This window comes from Homalodisca vitripennis, chromosome 3 (genome assembly GCF_021130785.1).
Source record: "Homalodisca vitripennis isolate AUS2020 chromosome 3, UT_GWSS_2.1, whole genome shotgun sequence".
In the NCBI taxonomy this organism is placed as follows: Eukaryota; Metazoa; Arthropoda; class Insecta; order Hemiptera; family Cicadellidae; genus Homalodisca; species Homalodisca vitripennis.
The window spans coordinates 122768884-122789159 of NC_060209.1; the positions used below are offsets into that span (position 1 = coordinate 122768884).

The window sequence follows — 20276 nt, forward strand, 5'->3', positions numbered from 1 at the left end:
TGAGATTAATCAGGTCCTGTTCCAATGAAGTATCAAATTATTTCTTAATTTCATAAGTTCTTATGAACAGAAAATTTATTTTGGAAATTTCCCTGGTTCTACAGAAATATTTCCAGCTTGTTCACAGTTTTTTCCCGGTCCGTTAAATTCCCGGCTTATTCCCAGTTAAATTGACCACCCTGATTATTTAAAAAATAATACTACTTGTATAAAATATTAGATAAATATAAGTTAGGAGTAAATATTAGAAACAAATTCTTTGTCATAGAGACATTAAAAAGAATACGGTTAATGAAGAAGAAATATCCTTACAATCTGGGAAAGTTAAGAGTTGATCTTCCTATCCTATCTAAATGGTTTTATTATGTTTCCACTATAGCAAATCTGATTAATAGGAGGAGCAGGCATCCAAACCAAACATGGCTATAATAAACTGAAAAGTGGACGTCCACACATACAAGGTGTGACAATAAAGTAATGAGACTGATGTGAAAAAAATTTTGCTTATCGTTACAGTCAAGTTTAGTGTTGTCTCCTTCAAAGTAGTTCCCTCCTGATTGCACACACTTTTTCCAATGCTTCTGCCATTGATGGTAACATTTCTGGAACTCATCTTCTGTAATATCCTCCAAGACCCTCGTCACAGCTTTTTTGACATCTGGTATTGCTTGAAAATGGTGTCCCTTGACCACAGTTTTGACTCTTGGATATAGAAAAAAGTCGCATGGAGTGATATCTAGTGAATTGGGTGGCTGTGGTAGTACTGAAATTTGTTTGAGGTTAAAAATTGCTGTACAGACAGAGCAGTATGGGATAGGGCATTATTGTGATGCAGAATCCAATTATCAACAATGTTGGGAACGGACACGGAAGAACTCTTTACAAAGTCTTTATAACATTTCTTTGTAGTGTTATTTGTTAACTGTTTGTCCGGGAGGAACCCTCTCTTTATGAACAATTCCCTTGAAATTAAAGAAGCACACAAGCTTTAATTTTGACTTTGACATGCGAGTTTTTTTGGTCTGGGTATTCCTTAGAGAATCATTGCAAACTTTAGCGTTTTGTGTCTGTATCGTACTGAAAATACCAACTTTCATCACTAGTGATAACACGGTTCAACAATTTTGGATGGATTTCCGTTTGCTTTAACAGATCGGCTGCCACATTTTCCAGAATTTTGGGGACCATTTTGCACAAATCTTTCTCATGCCAAGATCTTCAGTTATTACTAGATGAACCGTTTTTCAATTAATGTTCATTTCTTCTGCAATCATTTTCAAGGATAATCTTCCATCAGATCGTACAAGTTCATGCACCCTGGTCAAGTTGACATCAGTGCGTGAGGTTGATGGTCGTCCACTGCGGTCTTTATCTTCAACATTCATTCTGCCTTCACTAAACATTTTATGCAAACTAAAAACTTGAGGTCTTGACATAACCTCCTCTCCAAATGCCTTCTGAAGCTTAAATTGTCGTTGCGTTTTCACCCAATTAAACACATACAGAAATGGCATACCAGCCACTTAAACACGTGTTAAGTTATTACAGCACAACTCACAACTGAGCAGTTAGTTGCATTGATGTGCCACTTCGACTAGAAGCAGCTTATAGATCAAGGTTAAATATATTGTACCTGTGCAAGTCTGCAGGGTTGCCACATCTTGCAAAGAAAATCAGTCTCATTACTTTATTGTCAGACCTTGTAAACACAACAGACGTGTGGTGATCCATGAAGAAAGATAGACATAGGAAAATATGAACTGTAAGCAGTATATTATTTATGAAACTACACTAACTTGTTAACACGGATATATATATATATATACAACTTGTTAATTCAGTTATCTATCTACACCTTTTCATACAAAAGTATGACAATAACAAATTTTAGCAATCAGTAAATTCCATACAGGTGATTAGCGATTGTTCACAAATAGACACAGCAGACTCGCTGTGATGCTCAATCACAAATATATTAAATATGAACTGTGCACAAAATGTTAGCCTATATTAAAAACTACGGTCGTTATTTTATCTATCTACATTATTTCATACAGACAGTAACAATAACATATTTTGGCAATTCAAATTTGCTTATTACCAATAAGCTGTCATCTGTGAATAAACTTATCTGAATATTCACTGGATTCGAGATTCAACTTTAACGCATAATTAATTGTAATATTATATTTTAAGCACTTCTGTTGATTTTATTCATTATTTTGTAATAAAATACTATGAAGATATTGATAGAGGAACTGAGTTTCGGAATCGACCTACCCTAGTCCTGACAGATTAAATAAAAATACAACAAACCTTAAACTTGACAAAGCCAGAGCCCTTAGAGTGCTCCGTGAACTTGTCTTTACAAACAAGAGCATAAAATACAGGACCAAACTGTTCCATACATTCTCGAAACTCCTCATCAGTTGCTGAGAATGGTATGTTTTTGACAAAAACAGTTTTTCCCTCCTCTACATCCTGTTTTCTCTCTCTCTTTTCCACGTCCAGTTCCTGTTTAATGTTTTTTGTTACTTCTTCTTCTTCCTCTTCTTCACTGTCACTGTTTTCACTGAAAATATCAAACAATTTATAATCAAATAAACAAGTTTTAATTCAATTTTGAGGATGTTCTTTTACAAATATCTTCTATTATTGTAAGAGTCAAGATAATAAGAAATAAAAGTAATAAAACACATAAAGGGATAGATGCAGGAATTTTTAATGTTTCTAATATACTGGGTGGCGCAAAAAGGATGGTCGGATTTGAACTGCGTAGTACCAGTGGAAGGTGAGGAGGGGGACCACTGCCGGCCGTCTGCAAGTCGGCCATTAAACCCAGTTTGCCACGAGATGTCGCAGTGGACGGTCGAGCAGCGTGTTTTTGCTGTGGAACAGTTTTTCAGAAATAATGAATCTTTTATTACTGTGCAACGATTGTTTCGACAACGTTTTGGTGTAGCGCGTGATGAACCCATTCCAGATCGCAGATCCATATCACGTTGGGTGACTGCATTCCGGACAACAGGGTCTGTCATGAGTGGTAAATCTACTGGGCGTCCACGTATGGCAGTTACTGAGAACACAGAACATTGAGAATGTTAGAGTGTCAGTGCTTCACAGTCCGCGTCGTTCCACCAGGCGTCGTGCTCAAACTTTAGGCCTCAGCCGTCGTTCGTTGCAGCGCATTTTAAGCCGTGAGTTAAAGTAACTGTAGTGAAAGAGATGGAAAATTTCAAGGAAAGACTTGTGGAATGCATCACCGAGGAAGGACACCATCTTCCAGAAGTTATTTTCCGTACATGAATTTTGGAGGTTATTTCTTGTAATTGGGTGCCTGGGAGCATTTAGTTACGTAATTGAATCAAATTAATTTGTAAAACTGATGGAGTTATAGTTATTTAAAATGTGACCATTCAAACTGGGTGTAATGGCCGACTTGCAGACGGCCGGCAGTGGTCCCCCCTCCTCACCTCCCACTGGTACTACGCAGTTTAAATCCGACCATCCTTTTTGCGCCACCCAGTACTTGTACATAAACTGTAAACTTTGAAAATTCCTAAGTGCACTTAAAGCATTAAGAACAATGGAAAATAATTGATTTAAATTATTTCAAAATTATTTGAAATTCGTGGGTTGTATTTTAAAAGTTAGAACAACATTCTTTCATTTGCATATTGTTAATGTTACTTTAAATACATAGGTTATTTTCACAAAAGAAATGAGACATTTCTGGCCCCTTCCTTAACAAATTCAAATAATGGATCAATACAAATTTTGTATAATTTGTAACTGTAACAAATGGCTTTACAACCTAAATTCCTAACCACCTATAATTATTTATAGGTAATTTAAGTTATAGGTATTTAAACCACCTTTAAATATAAAATTCTACCAGCTTCTTTTTATTGGAAATTACTTAATTTATAAACAAACACTCCAATAATTATGAAATTTTAAATTTGTGGGGCCTTTTGTGTTCAAGGAACACATCACAACACCCACATAACTGAAATAAAAGTGGTTAAAGTAATAATACAAACAATTCAGACTTAAATAAAAACACATGTTATTAAAAATACAGAGATAAATTTTTAAAGACCAGGAATATGTCTACTATATATGTAAAAATTAATATTCAATTGGATTAAAGGCAGTAAAGGTGAATTTTGGAAAGGTCCAGGCTCATTATTCACTAAATCATTTTGGTTATTCTGTGCAAAAATCATTTTGTAAGCATCAAAGAATTTTTATTTGGAATTTATTTTAATAATTTTATTTCTCAAAAGCAGTGTCCAGTATGAAGTGCATGTTTTGCCATGGCCAATCTTTCCCTTTGTTAATATTTTAGACATGCTTTATGTTCCTTGACTCTCTTTTTCTATCTTCCTTTTTGTTTGGCCAATGTATTTTAAATTACATGTGTCATAATTAATTTGATAAATTCCAGATTTTTCATCATCATCTATTTTACTCTTTGGTAATACATTTTTTAATTTAATTTTAGAATTTGATGATACATTAATATTGGTACGATTTTGAAACTTATAGTATTTTCTGTAGTTAAATTGTTGTAAGAAACAAAGATCCATTTCCAGGTTCTTTATGTTTAGTCTGATAGTTGTTCTAGAATTTCTTTCAATAATTTTGTTTTGCTTTTTTATCATGTTGTCAATCATTTCAGTTTTGTAGCCATTCAATAACGAAATTTCTTTAATTTTCCTTACTTCTTTTTTATAATTTTCCTTTGCTAAAGGGAGATGCAAGACCCTGTGGATTAAACTGTGAAAAGCTGCATTTTTGTGAAGGGGGATGAAATGAATCCAATGGGATATATCTATTTGTGTTGATTTATGACAAAATGACAGATAAATCCCATTGGATTCATATACAAGTATTGGATTACTTTTTAATTACATATATATATATATATATATATATATATATATATATATATATATATAAATATATATAGGGTGAGTGGCTCTTGGTGTGACAAAATTTTTTGGGTTATGATGCAATGTAAATGTGATACAATGGTGGTTATAAAAAAGTCTAACTCCTAAAATTAGGTCTGAAGTGAATTATTTTCAGTATTTCTAAATAACCCGTGTTTTTGTACGTAAATTTAATATTTTTTAGCAACGTATAGACATATGTGAGCAAACTACACAATTTTTAGATTCTCCGTTAAATTTTCGATTTGAAAAAGTTATCGGTTCAAACGGTAAGAAAAGAAAATTAAGCTTCAGGTCGATTTAAATGGCAAAGTTGCTAAGTTTCAGAAAAACTGAAATATCATTGAACCCCATCTTTTTACCACACCCTGTATACAAGAATGTGTCAAGTGATATTAAAAACTTTGCCATTTAATAGGCTTTAAAATGGTATGCCATATGACCATAGTTAAGTATTCGGTTACCTACTTTTATCGGTTTAAATATTACAAAACATGCAAGCTATAAAAATATTAAAACAATTTAATAACAACTGTACTTAATTTTTATGTTTTATCAAACTCCCTCATAAAACAGGAAATTGAAGATTAAAAAAAAGTAAAGCAGTTTAAACATTAAAAGTCAAATTATTGCAGTTCATTCTCAAAATGGCGACCTTCTTTTCTCACACAAGCTCTTGCTCGCTTTCTCATTGCTCCTGCGGTCATTTCAAAAGACAGTTATTCCCGAAGACTTTGAGCAGCCAGACCAAAACTCCCTCGTAATTTTTTTCTAAGTTTACGGGGGTGGAATAAACTTCCTGCTTAAAAACCCCCACACAAAAAAGTCAATAGGTGTAAGGTCGGGAGATCGGGCAGGCCATGCGACAGTTCCCCCACGTCCAATCCACTCGGGATAGCTTTCAGTCAGCCATTGACGTACTGTTGCATTAAAATGTGGAGGGGCTCCATCCTGCTGGAATATAAGCTCGTCTCTTTCAACATTGTTCAAATTGTTCTAGATGATTAGGTCGATCATGTTGCAAAAAATCTAAGTAGATTGTTCCATTTACAGTTCCATCAAATATGTGAGGGCCAATCAGTTGGTCGCCTAAGACTCCACACCAAACATTAATACTAAAACGCGTTTGAAAGGATTGTTCCCTTGTCCGGTGTGGGTTTTGTTGATCCCAGTGGTGCATATGATGACAATTGAAAATTCCTGCTCTTGTAAACAATGACTCATCAGTCCAAAGGATGTTTCGATAAAAATGACGCTGCTCTATGTCTCTGTTTAGCAACCAACGACAGATTTGTAGTTTAGGAGCATAATCAGTTGCTTTCAGACCTTGAACAGGCGTAAAATGGTATGGATGGAACTTATTCTTATGCAAAATTTCCAAAACCTACGTCTCTAGCAAGTTATCTACTACTGACTTCTGGATCATTCCGTACTGAATTTAGAACTACTTCATCTAATCCTACATTTTGGGGTCTAGGAGACGGGCTGACCTTAGTTCGGGTCAATCCCAAATGAACTGGGAAAGTACCTCTCCAGGGGCGGCACCGCCAAGGTGTCGCTCAAGACCGAAGGGGGATCCGAATCCAACCATCTAACCAATGGTTGGGCCCGGATAAACGCTATTCAGCGTCCTGCTTGAGGTGGCCCTGCTGTCAACAAAACCCCAGGATCTAGGGTAGTGTCTCGAGTGTGCACTCTGCGCGGTGACGGCCCTCGGCGCCGCGCAGTAGTGGTGCCAGTCCGGGTCCGCCTGGAATCGCACCACACACAAAAACTTGTTTTTGACTGAGGGCACCCCAATCCCACGGTGTGAAGCGACCCGTGCCTAAGGGATGCATGGCGCAGGGGTTGTGCGTCGTAAACGGAGCCCTTGGGGGTTGGGCGCCCCCCCAAGCGTAAATAGCCTTACCTGGTCATGCGGGGCTCTGGCTGGGTGGACTGTTATTTCCTCGGTACTCGTGGGACCTTTTATGGAGTCTTTTAAAAATAAACAAAAAACACCAACAGATTTAGATCTGGAAGAACTGCAACGGGCAGTTGCATCCGGCACCCAGGCCTTGGATGTATCTGCCTGTTCTTCTAGCGCTACCACCATCGACGACGATGTAGTACTTGATGATGCTAGCGGAAGGGTTGAGTCCATGGACACAGACACTGGAGCATGTGTAATGGACTACAACCTTAAGCTCCCCTTTAAACTGCGCAAGCGTTGGGCGATGGAGCAGAAAAAGGCCGACGGCACCTGGCTTCCGGACAGTCAATGGAGGAGGCAAACGGGCAAGAGGTCGGCCAATGAAAGAAGAAAGATAAAAAGACAGAGGGAGGCAGCACCGGAGGCAACTGCAGGTGCGGTCTCTACTCCTATTGGGAAGAGAGGGCGCTCGGGCGGTTCTTCGGCGGAAAAAACCCCTGCCGAAGAGGCGCCCGACCGCACCTCCTGAGCAAGCAGCGCATGCGACGAGTACCAATCCCTCAACGGAGGAGGGGTTGGGAGAAACATTCAGGGAAGTTCTGACGGGACATAAGCTAGTCTTGGTCCCTGCTAACTCTCCTGAGAGGCGCCTCTCAGAGGAGGAGGCTATGGAACTTCGGGGGCGCATTCTCGATGAGGTACTCTCAGCAGAGGGTGTGTGCCTGCAGTTCAAAAGGTGTTTCCCCGAAAGGGGGGCTCTCGTCATGCTTTGTGGCAATGACGAGACCAGGGATTGGCTGCGGGGTCTGGCTCCGGGGCTGGGGATCGGTGGCCCTGGGGGAATAGGGGTGATCTGTGGGGACTACAAAGACCTCATAAGATCTACCAAGGTCTTCCTAAGGGTCGATGGTCCCATGGCCGGGAAGGACTCTGCGACCATTCTCAAGGCCATTAATAAACAGAATGCTGGGATCTCTGTGTCGGACTGGAGGGTTGTTGGAGATGTCCACACGGGAGATTCCAGAACTCTTGTAATTTTAATAGATGAACAGTCTTCAACCACTCTTAAGGGGAGGGGCTGGAGGGTGTTCATTGGTGTGGAGCAGGTCCAGCTGAGGGCGCGGGGTGGGGCGGTTGATCATGGGGATCAAGGTTCTTCAGATCAACCTGCAGCACAATAAGGCTGCCTCGGCTGTATTCTGCAGACGCTTCCTGTCGGAAGATTTTCACGTGGCTCTGATACAGGAACCTTGGATCAGCAAGGGAAAAATATCAGGGCTTTCAATGACAGGGGTGAAAATATTTAGTGCCCAGGTTGAAAATGCCAGGACATGTATTGTTGTAAGCAACAAGGTGGACAGCATTCCTGTTCTGGAATTTTGTTGCAGGGATCTCGCCACAGTCAGGTTGATGGTGGCTGGTACTGGACGAGCCCTGCTAGTTGCATCATCATATCTACCGTATGATGATGCGGAGTCCACGCCCTCCAGGGAACTGGCTGCCTTGGTGGACCATGTTGGGAGGAGTGGAGCGGAACTGGTGGTGGGATGCGACGCCAACTCGCACAACGAGGCGTGGGGCAGCACCAACACTAATAACAGAGGTAAGTTACTTCTAGAATACATAATGTCCCGTAGTCTAATGATCGCAAATGTGGGAAATGTGCCCACGTTTCGCACGAGGACAAGAAGGGAGGTGCTAGATGTGACCATGATGTCGGAGGGTATGGCTGGTCGGATGCATGGCTGGCATGTGTCTGACGAGCCTTCCCTCTCTGATCATGCTCACATCTGTTTTAAGATCGGTGAACAGATGCTGGAAAAAGTTCAGTATAGGAATCCGAGGAACACAAACTGGGTATCCTACAAGGAAAACCTCAGGGCACGGCTGGATTCTGATTCCACTAATGGGAAACGGATTCACAGCGCGGCGCAGCTTGACGAATCTGCTGACGGTCTAACTTCTGCGATTGTCGGCTCCTTCGATCTCAGCTGCCCGATTATAAACAAAAACAGATCTAAGGTAGCCTGGTGGAGCTCTGAATTGGCCTCTTTGAGGAAGAGGGTCAGGGCTCTATTCAGGAGAGCCAAAACTTGGGGTACTTGGGACACCTACCACGAGGCTCTTGCACTGTACAACCGCAAGGTTCGTACGGCTAAGAGGTTAGCCTGGAAGAAGCTCTGCACCGATATTGACAGTGTGCAGGGCAGTGCAAGGCTGCAAAAGCTATTGGCAAAGAATCCCATCTCGCCGCTTGGTAGTCTCAAGGACGATCAAGGTGTTTACATTACTGAGCCGGAAGGAGTTCTGAAAGTCATGATGGGAACACACTTCCCGGACTGTATTGTTCATGAGGGTGAACAACCACCCGAAAGTGAGGGGAGACATGCGGGTCGCGCCACTCATTCTCAGTGGAGTCTGGCGCACCGTATTGTTACCTTCAGTAGGATTGAGTGGGCTATTAACTCATTCAGTCCTTACAAGGCTCCTGGGGGCGACGGGGTGAGACCGGTTTGCTTGCAGCGGGGATTGGACATTCTCCTTCCACAGCTGTGCAGACTGTTCAGAGCCTCCGTGGCTCTCAGGTACATCCCACTACCCTGGAGAGTGTCCAGAGTGGTGTTCATACCGAAGCAGGGGAGGGCGGGCATGGATCGGCCGAAGTCTTTCAGGCCAATATGCCTGTCCTCCTTCCTTCTCAAAACCATGGAGAAAATGGTTGCCAGGTTTGTTTGGGAGGGAGCTCTTCTGGAGCGACCTTTGCATCCTAACCAGCATGCCTACACTCCAGGAAAGTCATGCGACTCGGCCCTGCATCAATTGGTATGCAGGATTGAGAAGACGCTGGCGGCAAAAGAGGTAGCCATAGGAGTCTTTTTAGACATTGAAGGTGCCTTTGATAATACAGCCACTCAGGCGATTATCAATGCGGTCTCGGGACGTGGCGTTGATGGTCAGGTGTGTGACTGGATAGGGGCCTTGCTCACGGACAGGGTTGTTGTTTCAACCCTCATGGGAGCAAGTGTTAGTGCAAAGGCTACGAGGGGCTGTCCGCAGGGCGGCGTTCTCTCTCCTCTTCTGTGGAACCTGGTTGTGGATGACCTGCTGAATTCTTTGAATAGCAGCGGTGTCTTTGCACAAGGGTACGCAGATGATATTGTGATTCTTGTGAGTGGCAAGTTCAACACAACAATCACGGAATTGACCAATGCTGCTCTGAACATGGTGGGAAACTGGTGTGATAAGGTTGGCCTCACCGTCAACCCCACCAAGGCTGCCGTGGTTGCCTTTACCAGGAGGCGACAGATGGAGGGCATTGGTCCTTTTCTATTTAAAGGCTCACCCGTTGAGCTGAAGCCTGAGGTCAAGTACCTGGGCGTGATCCTAGATAGGGTTCTAAACTGGGGACCTCATCTAGAAAGGGTCATTGCCAGGGGTAAGTGGTCTCTAATGCAATGCAGACGTGTGATAGGTGGGCCCTGGGGACTGAAGCCGAGGCTCTTGTACTGGCTTTATGTTTCCGTGGTCAGACCTGCACTAATGTACGGAGCTGTCGTATGGTGGCCAAAAATGGAAGCCAAAACGGTGGTAGCACGTTTGGCAGGTATCCAAAGGATGGCCTGCCTCGCTATCACGGGGGCCTTTCCTAGTGCGCCAGGCGCGGCTCTGGACTGTTGTCTTAATCTCGCCCCCCTGGACATTGTCATTCGAGCTATGGCCAGGAAGAGTGCCTACTGTCTGCAGCAGACGGGATTCTGGTCGGGCTGCAGCGGTGGGCACTGCAGAATTAGCACTCTGATACAGGAGGATGTTTTGCATATGATCTCTGATCAGATGCCACAAAAGTTTTCCTTTGACAAACCCTTTAGGATTATTTTGCCCTCAAGGGATGATTGGTCAGAGGGGAAGCAACCTCTTCCACCAGCGGAGCTCGAATGGTACACAGACGGCTCTAAAACAAAAAGCGGCACAGGTGCTGGAATTCTGGGAGTGAGACCATGTAGGGAGCTGGTGGTTCCTATGGGTCCGTATCCGACAGTCTTTCAAGCGGAGGTCGCAGCCATTATGGAATGTGCTCGTGAGAATCTTCGTCTGCGATATAGGGGCAAGACGATTAACATTTTCACGGACAGTCAGGCAGCGCTGATGGCGCTGGATTCTTGCGCAATCAAATCCAAACTGGTTTGGGATTGCTATCAGACCGTTTCCTCCCTTGCCAGAATCAACAATGTAACCGTTTGTTGGGTTCCTGGTCATAAGGGGATTTCTGGGAACGAAAGAGCTGATGCCCTGGCCAACCAGGGCTCAGCAACAATTATGACGGGCTCTCAACCATTCTGCGGTGTTCCAAGGTGTGAATCCTCTAGGGTTGTCTCGAAATGGATTCGCGCGGAGCATGGGAGAAGGTGGAGGTTGCATCCGGGTTTGAGAGTGAGTAGAATGGTATTACAGTCACCTTCCTCCAAGGTGGCCTCGGACCTTCTCTCATTAAACAGATCAATGTCTTCCAAGGTCATTGGTCTCATTACGGGGCATGGTCACCTGAAGAAGCATCTACACAGAGTTGGTATCCTTCAGGAGGATCCGCTCTGTGGAAGGTGTAATGAGCAGGAGGAGACTGCTGAGCACCTGCTCTTTGATTGCCCAGCAATAGCAAGAGAGCGGTATGCCATCTTTGGTAGCTTGAACAGGGGTGGCGAGTTTTCCCAGGAGGACTTGATAGGTTGTTTTCGGCGGTTTGTTGAACTGCTGAAGTTGTAGACTGGTAGTCCTCATGGTGTTTTCGGGGTGCGCAAAAGGCCCTTGAGGCTTAAGTGCATGGCAGTAGGCCGCCCCAAGGAAGAAAAAAAAAAAAAAAAAAAAAATCCTACATCATGAACAATGTGTCCTACTTCGTTAGGTCTTTTGTGAACTGTACCTCCCTCTACAAGACGTTGATGGAGTCTTGAGAACACAGAATGACTGGGAAGTCGGCGATCAGGGTAGTGAGCTTGATACTCTCTTTGAGCAGCACGCGCATTTCCATCACAAAACCCGTAGATAAAGTGCATATCAGCGTATTCTCGAGTAGTGAACTCCACGGCAGCCTACACTTGACTAAATTGAGCAGAAAAATAGTTTATTGGAGGTAGAAGTAATTCATGTGGACACTGGTCTTACAAAACAAGATAAGGAATGAATGTACAATACTGGTGGAAGTGATAAGATAAGGAATTAAGACATTGATAAAGGATGCTACCATTAATCCATAACTAGCATCCACAAATTATTTTAAACTGTTATACTTTTTTGTAATCTTCAATTTCTTGTTTTATGAGGCAGTTTTATAAAACATAAAAATTAAGTACAGTTGTTATTAAATTGTGTTAATATTTTTGTAGCTTGCATGTTTTGTAATATTTAAACCGATGAAAGTAGGTAACCAAATACTTAACTATGGTCATATTGCATACCATTTTAAAGCCTATTAAATGGAAAAGTTTTTGATATCACTTGACACATTCTTGTGTACAGGGTGTGGTAAAAAGATGGGGTTCAATGATATTTAAGTTTTTCTGAAACTTAGCAACTTTGTCATTTAAATCGACCTGAAGCTTAATGGTTATTCCTGCCTCTAGTCCCATATTGGTGGACATCCCTGCCCCGTACCAACTCGCATTTAAGTCGGCAGTACAAGGCCACCTCGAGAATATAGAGACAGGGAAGGGTCAGCAATCCAAGCTCCCTAAAGTCATATTTGCACGACTCTCTGGGGTTTAATTTTGAAAGAATTCTTACGGCTTTCTTTTGACATCTGAAGACTCTTTCAAATCTGTACTTGGAAAAGCTTCTGCAGAATCTCAAGCCATATGTGAAATGTGGATGTATCAGACCGAAATAGGCCATTTTTAATACATCCACCGAACAAAATTTTGCAAGATTGCGCAGAACATAAATTCCCGAAGCAATCTTAGAGCAAACGTTTTCAATGTGATCGTCCCATGTCAGCCCCCGATCAAGGTACATTCCAAGGAACTTAATGGAGTCTGTTTCTTCCAGAAGGAAATAATCCACCATCACCGCGGGTTGGAGCTCTTGCTCTTGTTGTTGCCGAAGGCAAAAATGTATGACGTTTGATTTTGAACTGTTCGTTTTCAGATTGATTCTGGAGAAATATTCGATGCATGAATTAAATTCAATGAATGACTCCATTTTAAGTTCGTTTTTTTATTTTGATCTGATGCAGAGAGTCGTATCGTCAGCATATTGAATCAATTTTCCATTCTGGATTGCAGAATTCAATCTGTTCACGTAAATTAGAAAAATGACTGGCCCTAATATTGATCCCTGTGGGACACCGTAGGGCATTTTGACTTTGCCTGACAAGACACTCGCAATCTGCACGCACTGCTCTCTATCTTTCAGATAAGACGAGATCCAATCGTGCGGCTGTCCCCGAATACCACTTGACCACAACTGGTGCAACAGTGTTGCATGATGCACACAGTCAAAAGCTTTAGAGAGGTCGAGGAATATGCTTAGCACGTGCTCTCGCCTCTCTAAGCCCTTGACAACATTGTAAATTAGATTTGTTACAGCATCGATTGTCGACTTGTTTTTCCTGAACCCAAATTGTTCGGGACATAGAACCTAGTAAATATCAAGAAATTGTTAAAATTGTTTGAGAAAAGCTTTATCGAAAATTTGGCTGAAAACTGGGAGTATAGAAATTGGACGATAGTTGCTTGGAATGCCAGCATCGTCCTTTTGGAAAATTGGTATAACTTTGGCAATCTTCAATGCCAACAGGAATACGCCTTGAGCAAATGAAAGATTGATCAGTCGGGTGATTAGAGTCACGAGGTATTTGAAGCACCCCCTGAGCAACCACACAGACATGCCATTGGTGTCACTGGATTTTTTCGGTCTCAAATCCCGCACGATGCGGGCCACCTCCACCTCACTCATAGGAATAAGAACCATAGACGAGATCGGTCTCGTCAATGGATCATCGCGAGGGCTATCCGAAAATGAGTCGTCTGGTTCAGCCACAGTTGAAAAAAAATTTGTTAAATTCACTTGCCACTTCAAACGGATCATCAATTATTTTAATTGTTGTTTGAAGTGTTGGAGTTGAAAATTTGAAAAAATGTTGTTTTGTGCTGTTTTTTATAATGTTCAAAGCGCTTTTTGAAAAATTGTCTGATTGTCTCAGTTTGGTTTCGACATCTCGTGCCTTGACCATCCTTATTTCTTTTCAATAACTGATTTGCTTGAAATTTCGAAAAAAGTTTTGAATTGTTGGTTTTCGGTCCCTACATATCGCTACCTCAGAGCAACAGTGGGACATATACCAAAGACCGTACTTTCGGGAATCAGCGATCAAAGTTTTTTCATGTTAGATGATAGCAGTTTACTTCTTAAACATTTGCCTAATTGAAACTAAAAAAATTACCAAAGTGTCATCTGATACATCTTTAAAACAGTTTTTGCAACAGTTACTTGTAATTAGTACCTCAATTATGTACATAGAAAAATATAAAATAAAGACCTGGCACGAATGTCCCACTGTAGCACTAATAAATCATACTTTTCCCAAATCCTTGTCTCAAGTATAATATTTACACTATTTATTTAGAATAATTATTTTTAATGATAATAAATAATGATGAAAATAAAAAAATGTATTTAATACATTTTTTTATTTATATTTTTAGAACTTTTGTACATACAGCTTTAAAAAAGTATTAAATTTATCAAGAAAACATTGTTTTAATATCATCTTCATCACTGCTGTCCTGGGCTATTTTTTGAGCTTTGTAAATTACAATAAAATTGGTGATATGCTTTAGGAATTAAGTTTTGCTGAACACACAATGATAATAGATCCTTTTCCTTATTATCTGAAATAAGAGGTGCTTCGGTATAAGCTTTCTTCAAAACTAACTCCTTTGCACTCTTTCTAGATTTTTTTTCTTGTGTCAATTTCTTATGAAATGTTTCGTCTTTATGAGACGTCTTGTAAATCAATGAATATTCATTTTCTTTTCTTACTTTTACTATCTTTACATCGTCCCATGTACATTTCTCTCATCATCCTTGTTTATAGAAAAATTTTTGCCCATGTCCTCAGAAAGCTTCTTCCAATCGTAGAAGTCTAGAGTTTCCATTTCTTTTACATTATAATACGGTTCCCCTGACATTTTGGAGGTCCTAATAAGCATGGATATTTCACTATGAATATAAATTGGACCACTTTTCAAAATTATTTGTTTTTCTCTTTCAATGCAGGAATGAATACTGTCGGCTTCATTTTCCGTATGACCGACTATTAGGTATTTATGGTGTAATACTTTCAATATGCATGGTTTTGAATGCAAAATAGGTACATGGCAAAGACATACTTGTTCTTATTTTTGTGGTACAGTGTTATCACTGTAAAAATATTAAATTCTTCTTGTCCTTACAGTGTTCCTTTATGAATTCACAAACGCAGCTTGCAATTTCTTTCTATACCTCGGTTGCAATACCTTCGTTCCATAAATAACAATAACCTTTTCTTTGTGAAGTATCCTTATAAGAAATGTCAGCTATTGTAAAATTAAAAGCATTCAATTTAGAATTGTAATAAAATAGTGATGCTTTACCCTATGGCAACTGGAATACTGCCTCTAAATCATACACTGCTAACATCAGGTTTTTGTCACTAGCACATTTTTCCTTATCCTTTTATTTCTCCATTCTCGAAAAGTGAAACTTCTTCTCTGTGCATTTTTCAGATGATCTTCCTTTTCTATTTTTTCTTCATCGTTCAAGAGTTTGTACTCCTCGCATTTTAAACATAAATCCTTCTTTGGCTTAAAAAAAACTTACATTAAACTTGGTATTGAAAATTGATTCATACAAATATTTATTTACGTAGTTCAAACTTTTAGTCTTGTTTTCCTTCTTCATACATCCTATACATCATTGATAAGTTTAACCCACCTTTCCAAGTATTCCTTATTAGTTCTTGCCCTACAGTAATGGGATTCAATCTGTGGGAAAATGATTTATGTGTTCCATTACTGAATTTACTAATGCATCTTCAGTTTTCTTCTGTTTCCCATGCTTTCCTCTTGGGTCTCCCCCAGTAAAACCATTAACATCACTCTTTTTCATGACAGTAGATATAAAATTGTTACAAATAGCAAATGTAGATTTAAACATTAATTTACAAACTCGCTCTCTTCTACCATCTATCTCAAGATAAAACGATGCGTTGCGTTTACAAGCTGTAAGTGGTCGCTCATTATTGTTACTGGAAAAAGAAATGAGTTTTGATATGTAGTCTCTTTTTCTTGTAATGTCACACAGATTGTAAAATTTATCAAAGATTGTCTTGCTACATGCATTTGAACATTTCAAATTACGCTTTAAAATGCATTTGTCAGTACATGATACTCCTATAATTACAAGGTCAAAAGCATTTACCTTTCACGAGTCTGACTTTTTGTTTATTCAATATCAGCCCAACTTTTTGGAATTATTAATTATTTGTAATGTTCTGGAAGAAAACATTGCACAAATTGTGTTAAGAAAACACTTTTATCATAAGGATAAACTGAACAGTATGATCTTAACCTTATTTCAACACAAAAACAGCTGGTGTAATATTGGGACAACTTCAGTGCACTGAAGACAGAAACAAAGGATTAAAAGAGCAACACTGGGACAACTCAGATATCCCACTGTTTCACTATAATATAATGGAAAAACAACTAAGTGTTCCATGAGGATATCTTTTATATTGCTTTAATTGTTAGATATCTTGGGAAACCCACTGTAGCACTGAAATTTACATCTCAAATAGAATCAAAACCTATCATAACCTCAAAACACAAAAAATCTCAAATGTCCCACTGTTGCACTGAGGTAGCGAATATCGAATGGTAAAACTTGAGCCTTTCTCTTGATTTGAGAATATCCTGAGTAATCCTGGTATCTCTTCTCCTTTGAAAACGCTCTTTGAAATTTTAAAGCAGTGTTAAAGCAACTGACTCTTACATTGCAAGAAACTTAAAATAAATACTCACATTATGGATGTACCGGTAAACAGGAGATTGTAGGATCCATAAACAGTTTCAATACATGCTTAATATATGATCAAACACTCCAATAAATGACAAATTTTTATTTGTGTGAGGCCTTTCGTGCTCAATGAACACATCGTCAGACCCACATAACTGAGTTTGTTGAGCTGAGAGGACTTGAGTGTCGATGAATACATTTTACCAGCTTCTTCTTATTGGAAACTAAATGCATGAAAGGCCTCACACAAATAAAAATTTGTCATTTATTGGAGTGTTTGATCATATATTAAGCATTTAGTTTCCAATAAGAAGAAGCTGGTAAAATGTAGTTTCAATACAGTTAAAAAACACTATTTACCAAGAAATATTTACACAATTTTATTTGAAATTTATTTACACTTTTTCTATTTTCAATTTCACTCCCGTGAGATCGCAAATTGTCAGTCATTGTAATAACTACACACAATAGCTAAGCACGTAACTACTAAAACTACTAATATTTACAGCCACAAAGTAAAATAATGAAGAAGAACCCAGCATACAATGATACGATTACACTGAAACATAAAGAATAAACAATGAAAGATCGGTTCAGCTGATAATGTCACGTGACAATTACGAAATAAAAATCCATAGACCTCCTAAATAAAAATGATATTCATATTAATTATCTACAAATATACCAGGGAATAAAAAAACAAAACTTTAATCATTTGACGTCGTATTTATTTAAGAAAACGATGAATATCAAGGAGGCAATATATTGCCGCCTGGCCCGGAAAGAGTTAAACGTTTATTCAAGATTGATAACACTGCAACCGTAAATGTGTATGATGAAAAAGTTTGAACGAATGTATCTTTTGAAGAATTATTTTCAGGTAGTCTTTTTGTGCTTACATTTTTTCCGTGAAGTATATTGAACTTCTTTTCAAGTTTTTCTAGTTTATGTTTGTGTTTGTATTTAATATTTCCTAAGATCATTGTATGAAAACTTCATTCATTTGAAAAATGGGAAATTCAACGCTATTCAAATCTTTAGTGATCCCTAGATGGAGTTTAAATGCTTGAAGTTTAAAATTCGATTGTTTTGAATATAAAGACAATTTCAAGATTTAACCAGTTAAATGTAGCATTACAAAGAACTTTTTCTGTAACAGATTTCTTTATAAGAATCAATATTTTAATAAATTTAGAACATATTTTGTTTTTTTTTTTATAAAAAATTGTATATCATTAGATAACCTTACTTTCTGTTTCAGTTGATGTAGTTTGTTGATCTGAGAGGACTTGAGTATCAATGAATACATTCTACCAGCTTCTTCTTATTGGAATCAAATACTTAATTTATAAACAAACACTCCAATAATTATGAAATTTTATTTTTATCTATTACCAAATTGCTCACATCAGTCATTACATACCCATTACCAACATGTTCACACATTAACTTAATGATTGATTAGTAGCAGACTAAAGACGGCTGCAGACTGGTTTTATCCTAAATTATTTATGGAGGTAGGGGATGAGGATAACAGGGATGATCTACCACCCCAAGTTTCCCCAAACAAAGAAAATGTTAACGAAAATCTATCTTTGCGGTATTTTCCAGGAAGGCATTTAATGGCATCACTCAATCCTGCCTCATTACTCCAGAAATATTTCATATTACCTTCAACAGGGATGTGTCATGAACAACAAAATGTTCCCTAATATCAGTGAGGTAAATGATTTAGACATAAGTGGAGGACAAGTACCTTTGGTACATTTATTATTATGAGCTTATATAAGATTTTAAATGGCAATTAAGAAACTAATGATGAACCAATAATTTCATGTTTAACTCTTTTGACTATGTACCATAAGGAATTTCAATCTGAAATATAAAAGTTTTATCTAACCTTTTTTCTTCACTAGATCCTTCATCTGATTCATCTTCTTCTTCACTAGATTCTTTATCTGATTCATCTTCTTCTTTTACAATGCTAATGTCTGAAGGAGAAATTTCTTCACCATCCTCTTTTTTTATTTTTGTATTTAAAACATCTTGTTGCATTTTCGTGAACTTATCTTTTGGTAATGCCCAATCCACAATAACAGGCCTCTCTGAAAAATGTAGTGTAGGGTGAAATACAAGAGAATTATGATTTTTGTCACTTCTTAAAGAATTAAATTAAAGTTTCTGTCACATATAATCTACACCAAATTACACTGAATGGGACTAGTAACCTTTGAGCCATCATCAGGGTAGCCACTCAAAACCTCTTTTCAAATTCTCGGCTTTTTCCTGGTTGAAAATTCTGATTCTCAAATCTATTTTCATACCAAATAAACTACTGTAATACTGTATTTAACCCAAATGCAATGGTGACGGTTTATTATCTGCAGCTGTATTTGTAAGAAATGCCAGCTGCGGTGGTCTAGCAAATTTTGTCACTATAGACATGCAAGAAATTCAGTAACGATTTATCGCTATTACTTATTTTAAGCTCGTTAGTTTTTATTATCCCTGTGTCATACATAGGGATAGTGCCACCATAGCGCACACTGCAGTCCAGCATTGCGGGTCAGAGGTCTGCGGTGGACGATCTAAACTATACTTAATTAATATATCCTTTTTTTACAAGCCTCAGAATACCATGCTACTTCAAAAGAATTTGCAGACATTCAGAAAAATTAGTACATTTAAAATTACAAGTTGTAACCTCTAACTTCTCCTTTTAAATAATAGATATGGTAGATTATAGAATGAACTTCCAGAATATATTCCATTTACATACAAATGTATGGATATATTTATATAGAATATATTTATGTACAACACAAAGTACGACATATAGATAAAATAAAAATAGTGGTCATCTGCTTTCCGCTTAGCAACGAACATTCGTGCAGAGAACCAGCAGACACAATAGCGTTGACAAATAAAGACATATATGTATAGACACAAATATATAGACAAATATGTTTTAGCAATTGGTAATTTGTGCACTGCCACTTTTATTGTGCAGTGATTTTTTCAAGTGTATTGAAACACTTCTGTTGGCATTGGAGTTGAGTAAAAAAGAATCGTGGTATCAAGTATTGAAATAATCCATCCTTAGTAAAAATTTCAGGGATATTATAATCATTCACGCATGTTTCCTGGAGCCCAAAATTCATGCATAATACACACTTTTCCAGATTCTCATCGTTGGTCGTAACCCCAGTTAGAGTCCCGTGAAAGTATCGTGGTTCCGTATATATCCCACTGACAGCCAATACATGAAGAATGCATCAGAAAGTTATCTGATATGGAACTTAGCGATGTGTGGTTAGTACGAAATTTGTAGAAAAAGTACTTAGACACCAGTACAG

At 38.9% G+C, this 20276-nt stretch overlaps 1 protein-coding gene across 1 annotated transcript in view; it reads right to left on the reverse strand.

The window, feature by feature from the left end:
• The window catches only part of LOC124357473 (RNA-binding protein 28), a 60201-nt gene that overhangs the window by 18287 nt on the left and 21638 nt on the right, over nucleotides 1–20276 (reverse strand). The window contains exons 7-8 of the mRNA XM_046809304.1: nucleotides 18821–19025; nucleotides 2317–2572 (exon numbers count right to left, since the gene is read on the reverse strand). Coding sequence (XP_046665260.1) covers nucleotides 2317–2572; nucleotides 18821–19025 — 461 coding nt within the window. The remainder of the gene's footprint in view (nucleotides 1–2316; nucleotides 2573–18820; nucleotides 19026–20276) is intronic.